Genomic DNA, 11,856 nt, shown 5'->3' on the forward strand with positions numbered 1-11,856 from the left:
CAAAACAATGTTTAGTTGACTTACCTGCATGATTTGAAACAGAAATCAAAATTCAGTTGTGTGCTTGCGTGTCAGACAGAGATGTTTCATGTCTATGTTGAAAATATCTCTTGAACGTGAGAAGAAACTTCAACAGGAGACAGACAGATCTCCTACAAACTCATATGCGGGGTGGTGGTATGATGTTGCAGGCCTTTAATCTGATCCTTAGATGAGTTGTTAACAGAATTTCTATCAGAAAGTGTGGATGTGTGCCTGGGAATCCCAAAGGGTGTTGCATAGTTTTGCAAGTTTTGATTGCATTGGCCATGAATTTCATCAGCTGGCCCCATATTACATGAGAGGGAGGCATGCCTGTCTTTTTCTTTCTGTGTCTCCTTTTTGTTAAACTACAAGGCCCCTTGTGGGAAAGATGCTCCAAGTTCAGGTTGATCATTTTCTTGTCCCTTTTCCTCACCTTGAACAGCTCCGCAGTGGAGCTGATCTGTTCTATTCTGGAAAATTGAACTGGGAACCAGGAGCAAGACAGAGATAAGTACACGTTCAGCAATTTGCAAATATTTTTGCCAGATAGGCACTCATGGGTAGAGCGTTCAATGGGGTATGTTTCACTGGCAAAATCCTCCAGCATTCCTCTCTTCCACATGCTCCAGAAAGGAACTGTTGACACACAACAGTTCCAGAAAGCTCCAAACCCTTCCTATGTCTTTTCCTTATGTTCTTAAGTGCAAAAGCTTGGTCCTTCCTTCCATGCTAACTATTTTCTACCTCCCCAATATTTGAAGGAAGCATTCCATCTCCCTGCTTTGCAACTCACCTTTTCTTCTAACCGTCACCCACAGTGTACAGCCAAGTGTGGTGAGAAGAGCATCGTGAGCAGAGACATCCGGTGTTCAGAAGAGGAGAGACTCTGTGATGCCAGCGTCAGGCCGGCTGCAGAGAAGAACTGCACTGGGCCGCCCTGTGACAGACAATGGACTGTCTCTGACTGGGGACCAGTGAGTGCTGCTGCTGCTACATTTGAAACTTTTATTGTCATAAGCTTTCACTTGGGTGGGATAGAAATGCATGGGGGAACCAAGGGCCAGTGGTCCAATACTGATAAGCTATAGAAATGGTAAATAACACCCAGGCTTGCTTGTTAAGGAGAGAGTTGCTTGGAGGATCAGACCACGGTCGGTGTGTCTAGGCCAGCATCCTGTCTCCAAGATGCTCTCCTTCACCTACCATTGAATCCCAACCCAGCTGCTTTACCAGAGAGAGGTTGCATAGAGCTACCATAGTTAAGATCTGTGGACATGCTGAGCTTTTAGGCTTTTGCCCCTTCTGAAATCAGAGCAGGTCTGAGCAGGCAGTTCTACACCATTGTGGAAGAACACCATTCAGGGTTTAAGACAGATTCTTAACCTCTACAAATTATGGAATGCAAATCCCATCACTTCTAGCCATTGGCGTGCTGGCTGGGGGCTGACGAGAATTATACTCCAAAACCATTCCAGTGGCCCAGACCTGGGGGAGGCTGGGCCGTGTCTGAATGAGCCATGTGTGTGGTGTCTGTTTTAGCTATCCGATAGCACTCAGTTCAGCCAACCAGGCAACACTTCTCACATTGTGGGGATCAAATTGTGTGTGTCACCTGGAGAACACAGGAGGCCTAGATTTGGCAGCCCCTCCGTAGCTCCCAGTAAAAGCCCTTCTCCAGCCACATGCAGCAGTCCAGACGCTAACGCCCTCTTACCCATCTTCAGCTTCCTCAGTCACTTATTTGGGGTCGCAGGACAAAAGGCCAATTTCACTTCTTTATCTCTGCAAGTCTCCAAACCATAGATAGAAAAATACTTTTCTTTTTTTTCATGGCACAGGCAGCAGGGCTGGGGAGTCTGTTTCTCAGAAAAAAATTGGAAAGGAGATATTATATAAGATGGAGGTAACTTTGCTTGCCTCCAGCCCCTATTTCTTCAAACATGAATGCTGAGGCTGCTTGAAATTTTCTTCTCAGCATGTTTGTAAAACATCCCCCCCACCCCCATCCCAGTATGACAGAAATTTTAAGTGAGAGGATGCAAAAGGAAGTTCCAGTTCAGGGAAAAGGGATGGAAATACAATTGCATAAATTCTTCTGGTGCATGACTCTTCCCATTATTTTCCTGTCTGATGAGGAAAAGAGAACCAGGCCATCCATGTTTCAGAAACTGGTTAATGTTCGTCAATGCTTCCCTTGCCTGTGATGACCTGGAAGGGTGCTGGTGGGATGTCGATGCTAATAAAATGAAAAAAGAAAAGGATCTTGGCTATCAAGCTTAGGGCAGTAAGACTTTTCTTAAAGGAGGCATGCTCTATTACAAAATGTACATGGTTACCCAGGATGTGACTTCAATGTTGAACGGACAGATTGGTCCCCACAGCTGTGCCTGCCTTGGACACCCCTCAAACTCAGCCAGCATGGCTGGTGGTCAGGGATGCTGTGAATCATAGCCCCAAAATTCTGGAGGTTGCTGCACCGGGCTGGGCAAGGAGGAATCTCATGGCTTGGCATGGGGCAGAAGAAGGGAGTGATGCCCTGGGAAGGGGCATCAAGTGTGCCGGGGAACTCAGAACACAATAACAAAGGGTTGGATGGCACGGGGACAGAGTGCACCTGGGGCTGGACTGAGCTCTGAAGGAAGCCTCAGGTTCATTTAAACTGCTCAGACATGATGAGTGACCAAAAAATTGTGTGGGTCTGGAGTTAGCTTTCCTCTTAGCATAAAATCTCTGTGTTTGTCTGCATGTCATGCAGGCCACCTCCTCAGGTTATTTTTACCCTGATTTTCAATTCAGCAGCATTGGCTAAAAATAAGTGTTCTCCATGGCAACAGCTGGTAACTGTGAGGACTTCAGCTACTGAAAAGAGACCCACAGAGGAGCATGGGGTGATGGAATCTGGAAATAGCCCCCTTCTTGGGTTCTTTCTCCTGCAAACAGAGGAGAAATGTTCGTAGCCATTTGCACTTGTGATGGGGCTGGGAAGCTCTTTCTGCCAAAGGCCCAGTTGGGTTGAGGGGAAGCGGGAAGGGCACAATCCACAGAGAGGTTCTCCTGCATGATCCCTCGCTGAGGTGAATGAGAGCAGCCCTGCGATGAGGATCTGGATCGTGCCCACTGGGGTGAGTGGGGAACTGGGGACACAGCGCCACCTGCACCCACTCACTGTCCCTCCTGCCTTGGTGGAGGTCCAGCTGACTGCAGACCGGGGCATCTTGGCAGTTGCAGTGATGCATTCCAGTGCCGACACTGCCAAAGGCAGAGGAAACACTTGTACGACACAGAAGTGCTCTTGCAGAACAAGCACTGCCAGACAGCTCATGGAAGTGTGCCAAGCTGCATTCACCTTCGTGGTGGAGATGGAGGGTGTTTTTTCTGGATTTAGATGCGCACTGGGTGGAACAGCTATTGACCACTCTGTGGATGCGCACAGGGTACCTCACAGAGCCCTCTCTGCATATCCTGAAACTGCAGGTAGAAGCCAGTCGAAGTCCTACTCAGGGTAAATCTATTCATTTCTGTGGGTCTACTGTAAGTAGGTCTTACACTGCATTTTATCCTCTGCAATCCTGATGCCTCATTATGCCAAGAAAGAATTGTTAGACGTTATCACGAGGGAAGACAGCTTTTTCTTTTGTTTTTTAAATGGCATTTTTTTGTAGGTGGGACTGAATATTTCCAGGACTGGTATTTCTAATACCAATGCGGAGGTGTTGTTCCAACTCGCAAAAGCCAGGGGTCTTTTAGATGACCAAGATGAACGCCAGATGCTTGGGCAGGTTCCACTGCAGTTTGCACCCAGGCCTCTCATTAGGGTTGAAGGAGGAGGCCTCATTTGTGCTGCCTCCCGACAAGCCTGCAGGTCTCCTGTGCTGGCTGCTTGCACGAGTTAGGGGCCCCTGCACCTATTTTGTCAACATGCAGTCTGTGGGTGCCCCTCTCATCTGTGTCTCTTTCAGTGTAGCGGAGGCTGTGGACAGGGCCGAATGATCCGGCATGTGTACTGCAAGACCAGCGACGGGCGTGTGGTGCCAGAATCACAGTGCAACCTGGAGAGCAAGCCCCTCGCCATCCACCCCTGTGGAGATAAGAACTGCCCTGCCCACTGGCTGGCCCAAGACTGGGAGCGGGTACGGGGAAGCTCTGGAGTGGTGGGCAGGGTTGTGGCGGAGGGTGAGGCAGCCCCCACCCCACTCCAGGGGCTTTCTTTAGGTCCTGCTCCAACTGGCTTTTCCTACCACGACAGTGTAACACTACATGTGGCCGAGGGGTGAAGAAGCGGATCGTGCTCTGCCTGGAGATCATCAATGGGAAAATCAAAACCCGCAGCCTGGCAGAATGTGACATTGCCAAGAAACCCATGGAGGAAAATACCTGCTTTGAGCGCCCGTGTTTCAAGTGGTACACAACCCCCTGGTCAGAGGTGAGGGCTGGGGTGCACCCCAAAGGATATGAGGTGGGGTGAGCACATTGGAGTGGAGGCTGTGAAGTGGGGGCAACACCAACCCAGGGAGAGGCAGCAGCCCTCCTCTGGTGAGCAGGGAGGACCTGCGGGCTCTGGGATTGGCTGGGGACGTCACCTTGGACGAGCTCTGTTTGCCATCTGAAAAGTGGAAATTGTGCTGCCCTGTCTCACAGAGCTTTTATGGACAGCATAAATGCTGGAGTAAACACTGCAACTTTTCAAAAGTGCAGTACAACTGAGGATGAGCAAGCTCCTGGGAGATGAGCTGGGAGCACGAGATGGTTGATTGAATGAAGCATCTTGTGGCAGATTGCCTTAAAGATCGCCAGATTTATTCACGCCAAAGCTTTTGTGGGCATGAGATACACACAGTGGGCTGTGTCCATGAACACTTGGGCCAGAATAAATGCTTCAGTCTTTAAGGTGCTGCAAGACTCATGGTTGCTTTTGCCACAGCCAACTAACCTTTAACCCTAACTCTCTGAAAATCAAAAGAGCAAGCCTGGTCAGTCATATAAGCAGTTTCTTAAGAGCAGGCAAAGGCTGATCCACTCTGACCAAGGGCCCTACTTGTCCAGTCCCATGGAAACCTACCAGCTGCCCCAGTAGAAGCCACAAGCAGGACAGGAGGGCAATGGCACCATCCTGCCCATGTTCCCCAGCAACTGGTGCACACAGGAACATTGTTCTGACCCTGTAGCCACTGGGGCGAACACTATCCTGACTCTCCATGAACTGATCTAATCCTCTGTGACAGCTGTCCAAATTGGTGGCTATTGATGTGGACACATTGGTACATGAACAAAATATGTTTTTCCAAGGTATTGAAGGAGGAGTGGAAAAGCTTCCCACTTGGTAAGTCAGTGCTGCCCAGCCTGTTTGCATGAGAGGCTGTCTTCCAGGACCATCCCCCTGGAACCCAAAATGAGGAGCATGAGGCAGTCCCCCAGCAATTGTCTGAAGGAAAGTCCAGAGGTCCCTGCAGATTTGCCTTCCTGAGGTGGAAGTGATGCTCCAGAGCCACCCCTCTCAGGCCCCTTCAGCCTGCTCTCCACATGCTGCTCTTCATCACCCTTGCCAGAGTCCAAGGAAAGGCACGCCTGCCTCTTTCCTTGCCTCTGGAAAAGCACAGGCAGTTCTGATTGCTTCTTTGCCAGCTGCATCTTGCCCTGAGCCCCTAGAACAGCAGAAGAGTCACTTTGGCACGGGGCTGCTGTGGCCTAACCAGTTCGTGGCAGCCGCTCGCAACAAGTCTCAGCTGGATGAACAGCTATGGCAGCTGCCAGGGCCAGGCCAGACCCTGGGCAAAGGAGGGTCCAGTTCGCACTCAAGTCTCCTTTGGAGAAAAGCTTGGCTGAGGATGGCGTTTCACTTTCATTTGCAGGAAATGGGCATGCCTTGCTCTGTCAGGTGGTCCTGTGGAGGGACCTCCTGGGCTCTTCAAGGGGCTCCCAACCTGCTCCCTCCTCAAGATGCCCTTCTTCTGAGTTACGTGCTGAAGAGTTGTTAAAAAATTATATATGTGGAAATACATATGTTCTGCAGCAGTGAATTGTTGACATTTTTGTGTTGCCAGACAATATTTGTCTAAAGCTGCCTCATTCATTCAGACAGGCAACAACTTTCTACATTTTGCTTCCCTAAAAACTGAAATGGAAAGTAAATGATTACATAATATAAAACTAAAATGTTAAAATTCTGTACTTAAGCAACTCTGCTCCATGAAATTCTGAATCCTTTTGACCAGGAAGTTCAAATGTTCACCCGCTGTTCTGATAATTCCCAATTTGTTTGGGTCTCCTCTGCTTTCAGGACGGAGACTGTGAATTTCACATTCTGTGGCAGTTTTGTGCATTCTGCACTTCAAGTTGCTCATCCACAATGTGAATGCTTGGTCAACTGCGAATTAAATTCCTCTGCTTGCCAGTGCCTGCTTTTCCCCGTCCTACCTGTTGTCCCCCCAAATGGCCTCCCTCTTTTTCACATGCCCCTAGTGTACGAAAACATGCGGCATTGGTGTGAGGATGCGAGACGTCAAGTGTTACCAGGGGAAAGACCTTGTCCGGGGCTGTGATCCTCTCATTAAGCCTGTGGGAAAACAGACCTGTGACCTCCAGCCCTGCCCAACTGAGCCACCAGGTCAGTGAGAGATGTTATGTGGCATTTTCTGAGTGCTGGGCCCTTATGTGTGCAAAGCACAGCAAACATGCACCTGGTAGGAGAGCTTCTAAATCCAGGATGTAAGTGCTTATTCTGGAGACCTCCTGCCAGCCCTGCTGAGTCGTGTTCTTCCTTACAAGATTCTCTTAAGCAGCAGGAGACATCCTCAGGACCTTGGGATCGTACATGCTGCCATGGGCACTAACCCCCCCCCCCCCCCGTTTTTCAGCACCAGGGGCCAAATCTAGCACACCCTGAGGCCCAATTTGGCCTTCTTCTATCCCCCCAAAATAACCACCAGTAATCTGGAGGGTCCCAGTTTGGCACATTTTCTCCCATTCCAAAAGGCTGATGTGCTTCTCCCAAGGCTTTTGCTACTGGCAGGAGGAGCTTTAAGGCAAGGGAAGATGGTATCTTGCCTCTGCCTCATTCACTGTTTTCCTGACTCCCCACTAGAACGTGGCTCTCCGAGCTCAATGGCACACGCAGAGCGGAGAGATCAGGACAGTGCCTCTCACTGTCCTGGGGATACCAGGCAAGTAGTCAAGCTCTGATTCAGAGTAGGTGGGGTTTTCCATGCCTGATTAAAGGAGATCACCTGTGGTTGGGGCCTCCTTCCCCACAATATTTTATCATCCTGTTTAGTTGCTCTAAACTTCTCCAGATCTTTTGCTCAAGAACAGGGAAGCTGGAGAACTCTGCAACAGATCTTGGTGCATCTGGCCTGTGGATTTTGTGGTGGCCTGGCTTTTTCCAGGGTAGATGTTAATACCACACTGTGTTAAATCATCTTGCCCTTGCACTATCCTTTAAGCCTTTGGAATTGGAGACAAGTTAGCTGTGTCCTTCCTTTGCAGAACAAAGGCAACTAACCCAAACTTGAACCCTCAATCCACATCCCATTTAGCAATGTTTTTGCTGAGAGTGTTTTGCTTCCCATTTTGCCAGGCAGAATTTTGTTGGTCCTCCTTAGACTCCCTAGGAGTGCCTCTGCCCGTTTTTTGCCCCACATAAGGAAATGGGACTGTCCAGCGTGTGCTGCACAGGGTGCCTGTATAGTGTATTGAATGACACTCCCTTTGGGTTGCACTGGCCCCAGAGATTCCTGAGCACATCTTTCAGCATGGCTTGGTGTTCCAGAGGGGTGAATGTGCTCATGCACAGCCAGGGTGTGAGCCTCGGGCAGGGGAGAGCTCTCCTTTCTTTAAGGCTCACGCTGTCATCTTTTCTCTCCCCTTGCTCTGCAGATGACAACTGCCAGGACCAGGTGGGGACGAACTGTGCGCTGGCCATCAAGGTGAACCTCTGCAGCCACTGGTACTACAGCAAGGCCTGTTGCCGATCCTGTAGGGTGCCTCATTCCTAAGAGGCGACAGGGCAGTGAGGACCCGCCAGTCCTAAAGAGTCACCAGCAGGGAGGCCAGGACTTGCCACTTCCTGCTGGCACACTGTGCCATGGAAAGTGAGGGCCAGCAGCCTTGTCCACCCAAGACTTCTTGCTCACCTTCTTCCCCCTCCCTCATTCACAGATGCTGTGCTGATGGGTTCACTACTCATAGAGAAAAGCTGTATACCTAAAACCTTGAAAAGCTCTTTGATTTTCTTTACAAAAGGCTGGGTTGGCTTTGAACTTTTTTCTTTGTTTCTTTTTGTTTTGATTTCAGCAAGACCTGAACAGAATTGTATCTTTCATTTTTGACCACCCTATAATCTGTCCTAAGAGTAAATGTGGTATTTCCATGCACAATTTCTGCCTTCTAATTTGCAATCAAAACCTTCCTGACCTGGTTGGTTGGCATCTAGTGAGCCTATCTGTCTGGAGCTGCTGAGAAGAAATTCAAATACTGCAGCACTGCAGTGTTATAGTAGGTTCATCACTGGTGGTCACTTCACCATGATGTTTATTCCATCCCATAAAAATGCCAGGATCACTATCAACTTGCCCATTTCTCATGCTTTAGGTAAACTGCGGGGTTAGATCCAGATTGCTGCTGGATCAACTGCACTGATGGAACTGGGCTTCTTGCTCCCTTCTCCTTGAGGCAGTTCCTCTGGCCTCCTGACAATACTGCAGAAAGAGCCAGGAGGCCCTTGCTGAAGGGGGTGAGCGCTGGTGTGTGTGGTGGGGGTGGATTTTCTAAAATTATGTGGTGGGACCTCTGGCAAGTGGAGTGCTCCTGCTAACCGAGGTTCCTTGATCTTGCAGACAGCAAGGTTCAGGATCAAATGCTCTCTTTAGGAACAGTTTCTTAAAGAGTCCTGTGCTTATCCCTTTATCACGGTCACCTTCCCTTTCACTAAACTTTTAGGAGTACTTGCAAAACTGCTTCAAAGATTCTGCATTGGGGTTTGCTGAGGGAGCTATCGCTGGCCAGTCAGCTGTTGCTACACAGATGCAGAACTGGCTTGTTTAAGAGATCAGACTGGGAGAAGAAAAGGCCTGCTTGGAGTGAGCTCAGCAAGGACATCACCAAGCCAGTTCCAGATCCAGCCCACACTCTCTATCTGTAAATTTCACCCTCTTGCTTGCTGGCTGTTCCTTTCCTGCGGACACATTACTAGCCTTAATTCTCCACCCCCTGAATTTTTCCCCAGATTGGCAACAGCAAGTGGAAATTAATGCTGCCCAGGTGCCTAAGACCATTTGATGTGATATGTAGGTGCATCCTTGTCAGAAGATTTTCTCTTGTAATCCAACCCCCTGTAGTCCTTCATTAAAATGTCATAATGCCAGCATATTGTATTGAATAATGACAACATAACTGCACTTTATATCACAAAAGAGTCACGTGCTCTTTTTTAATATATTTGTTTACAAACTGTAAACTTTATCCCTGTAACCATAGAACTATACTCATATGTATATTTTAAATAAAATATGTCATATTTATGGTGCCAGATGGTTGGTCTCTTAAAATTCTTCCATTTGTTCTGGATGCCACAATTATGAACAAGAAGGGGAAAAGACACTGGCAGAACCAAGGTTCCATTTAGATGCCAGGAAACACTTCCTGACAATTAGGACCCTGAGGGTATGGATTGGGCTTCCCTGGGAGGTGGTTGAGGGTGTTCAAGGCTAGGCTAGATGTGCACATGGTGGGCATGTCATGAGCAGAGTCGGCTGGAGCCTGAGAGGCCCCTTCTGACTCGCTCTGTTTCTGTGTTCCTAACTTGGTGACCCTTGGAGCCAGGCTAGGCGTGATCTGTGCCAAGTGCTTTCCCCAACACACGAACAGGCAGCCCAGGGAAGTTGGCAGAACCAGACTGCAACCTGAGGGAAGCGGGACTTCTTGCCTGCCCTACTCCCATTCAGCATCCCCTTCCCCTGATGGGAGCTCTCTTTCCACTGCAAGAAGGTGTCAGCAGCAGAGGGCTTCTGATCCAGACAGCAACAGCCATGCCTCCCACCCCTGACCATGGTCCCAAGCTGCCTTACTCATCCCTCCACATGGGCTTCATGTAGCCCACAGGGCTGATTGCACACCTGGCTTGGTCATGGGCATGGTCAACAGGCCGCTGGGCCCTGGAGGACACGGAGGCTCTTCATACAACACCTGACAGAACGCCTTGCCCAGAACACGGAGGTGGCCATATGAGGGACCCATGGTGCTTCATGGGTGTCAAACACTTTTTTGCTATGTTTATTCATGAACAGCTCTGAGTACCAGTGCTGGGACAGAATTTGTGCCTGCTGAGGTCAGATTAATTCCAGATGTTCCTCCCCAGGAGCAGGGAATAGAAACCCTGCCTTGCTTACAGAGTGGAGGCAGGTGGTCTCCCCAGATGCCAGACTCAAATCTATCAGGAGCTGATGGTGGAGGAGCCATCAGGCCTGGGTCTGCATCTGCTCAGATGGGTAGAGCCTTTCCAGAGTTTTTAGCTACAAAAAATCCCATCCTTTGAAGTGGAGCTTATGAGACCAAACCTATGGCTTTATGGAGAGCAAGGAAAGCTCTAATGTGGTAGGTATATAATTAATTAGTAGGTAATTGTGCCTTGGCTAGCAGCTTAGCTCAGCATGTCCACAAACTTTTAATTCTTTTTAGTCAAGTCTTATCTCCTGGATGCCAGTTTTTACTCCCTAGTCAAGGTTTTGTGGATTTTTCTGATTCTCATGAAAAAGAACATTTCTGTCTTGGTAACAAAGTCCAGATAAGTTTATTTTTTAAAAACATACGTTCTCAGAAGCCCTGTACAACTTTACCACCTATGCGGGTGAATGAAAATGATTAAATTTCAGAGCTACATAAGAGGAAAAATAAATGAGCAGATAAGAAAAAGAGGAAGATAAGCATAGCCACAATCGAAATGCAAGAAACCCCAGTGTTTTAAAAATGCCATTGAAACAAATACAAGTTTTAAGAAGAATTGTACAAAATTTACCCAAAGTTCTGTGGAAGCAGCTGCTCTAACATCAGATCACTTAAGATAGAACACAGCAATATGAACATTTTCCGTAGGAGAAACAGCCTGAGTAGGATATTGTAACTCATTACAAATGAATGGAAAAGATACCATCCCCCAATCCTGTTGAAGAAACCCAGTTGTAAGTGAACTGATTTGTCTACGAAGGCAGTGCCCATTTGCTTAAATGATCACCTTCGCAGAGCAAGTTGCAGAAAGTATCCTGCAACCTGGATGGCTCTCTGCGCACCCTCCCCTCACCGAGGGCATCGACAGCAAACAGAAGTCTTTCAGCCCAAACTGCTACTTGGAGTTCTGCCCTTCCCAGGGAGGCAAGCTGTTTTGTGATTAATGTGCAGAACTGTAAAAACAGAGAATAAAACATTTTAACTATCAGAAGAGAAGCTATAGCTCTTGCTTTCTGTTCTCTGAACTGCAAAAGCTTTTCTGCATGAGGAATATATTATGCTCTTGTAGTTCCTTCCTCCTGATTGTTTACAGGTTCTTTATGCAATCCTCCTAAAGGATTTTGCACTTCTTTTTTGACAGAACTTTTATCCTTTTCTTTTAAAGCAAGGAAAGTGTGGTATTCTGTCTGATGGCAAAAGAAAATATATTTTCCTGTTTTTCTACCTGTGAACCTCTGTGATAAGGCAAGGCTATCTAGAGGCTGTGCAACAGAAAAGCAGGGAAGGAAACACTTTGTTTAGAACTTGGAGTTCAGTTCTGCACAAAATGCAAGGTAGATAGAGCTTGAGGTTGTTGATTAACAACCTCGTGCAGACAAGCTGTGAATTCCTCAC

General features: G+C 48.2%; 1 protein-coding gene across 2 annotated transcripts in view; it reads left to right on the forward strand.

Annotated features, from left to right (window-relative positions):
• Positions 1-9,547, forward strand: part of ADAMTSL2 (ADAMTS like 2) — a 57,721-nt gene extending 48,174 nt beyond the window's left edge. For both annotated transcript variants that reach the window (XM_044453083.1, XM_044453084.1), the window contains 6 exons: positions 843-998; positions 3,984-4,154; positions 4,271-4,447; positions 6,484-6,628; positions 7,897-7,946; positions 8,959-9,547. In XM_044453083.1, the coding sequence (XP_044309018.1) occupies positions 843-998; positions 3,984-4,154; positions 4,271-4,447; positions 6,484-6,628; positions 7,897-7,946; positions 8,959-9,063 (804 nt within the window). In that variant the 3' untranslated portion in view covers positions 9,064-9,547. The remainder of the gene's footprint in view (positions 1-842; positions 999-3,983; positions 4,155-4,270; positions 4,448-6,483; positions 6,629-7,896; positions 7,947-8,958) is intronic.
• Positions 9,548-11,856: the final 2,309 nt, after the last annotated feature.

The sequence above is a fragment of the Varanus komodoensis genome, unplaced genomic scaffold (genome assembly GCF_004798865.1).
Source record: "Varanus komodoensis strain SLA01 unplaced genomic scaffold, ASM479886v1 scaffold77, whole genome shotgun sequence".
Classification (NCBI taxonomy): domain Eukaryota; kingdom Metazoa; phylum Chordata; class Lepidosauria; order Squamata; family Varanidae; genus Varanus; species Varanus komodoensis.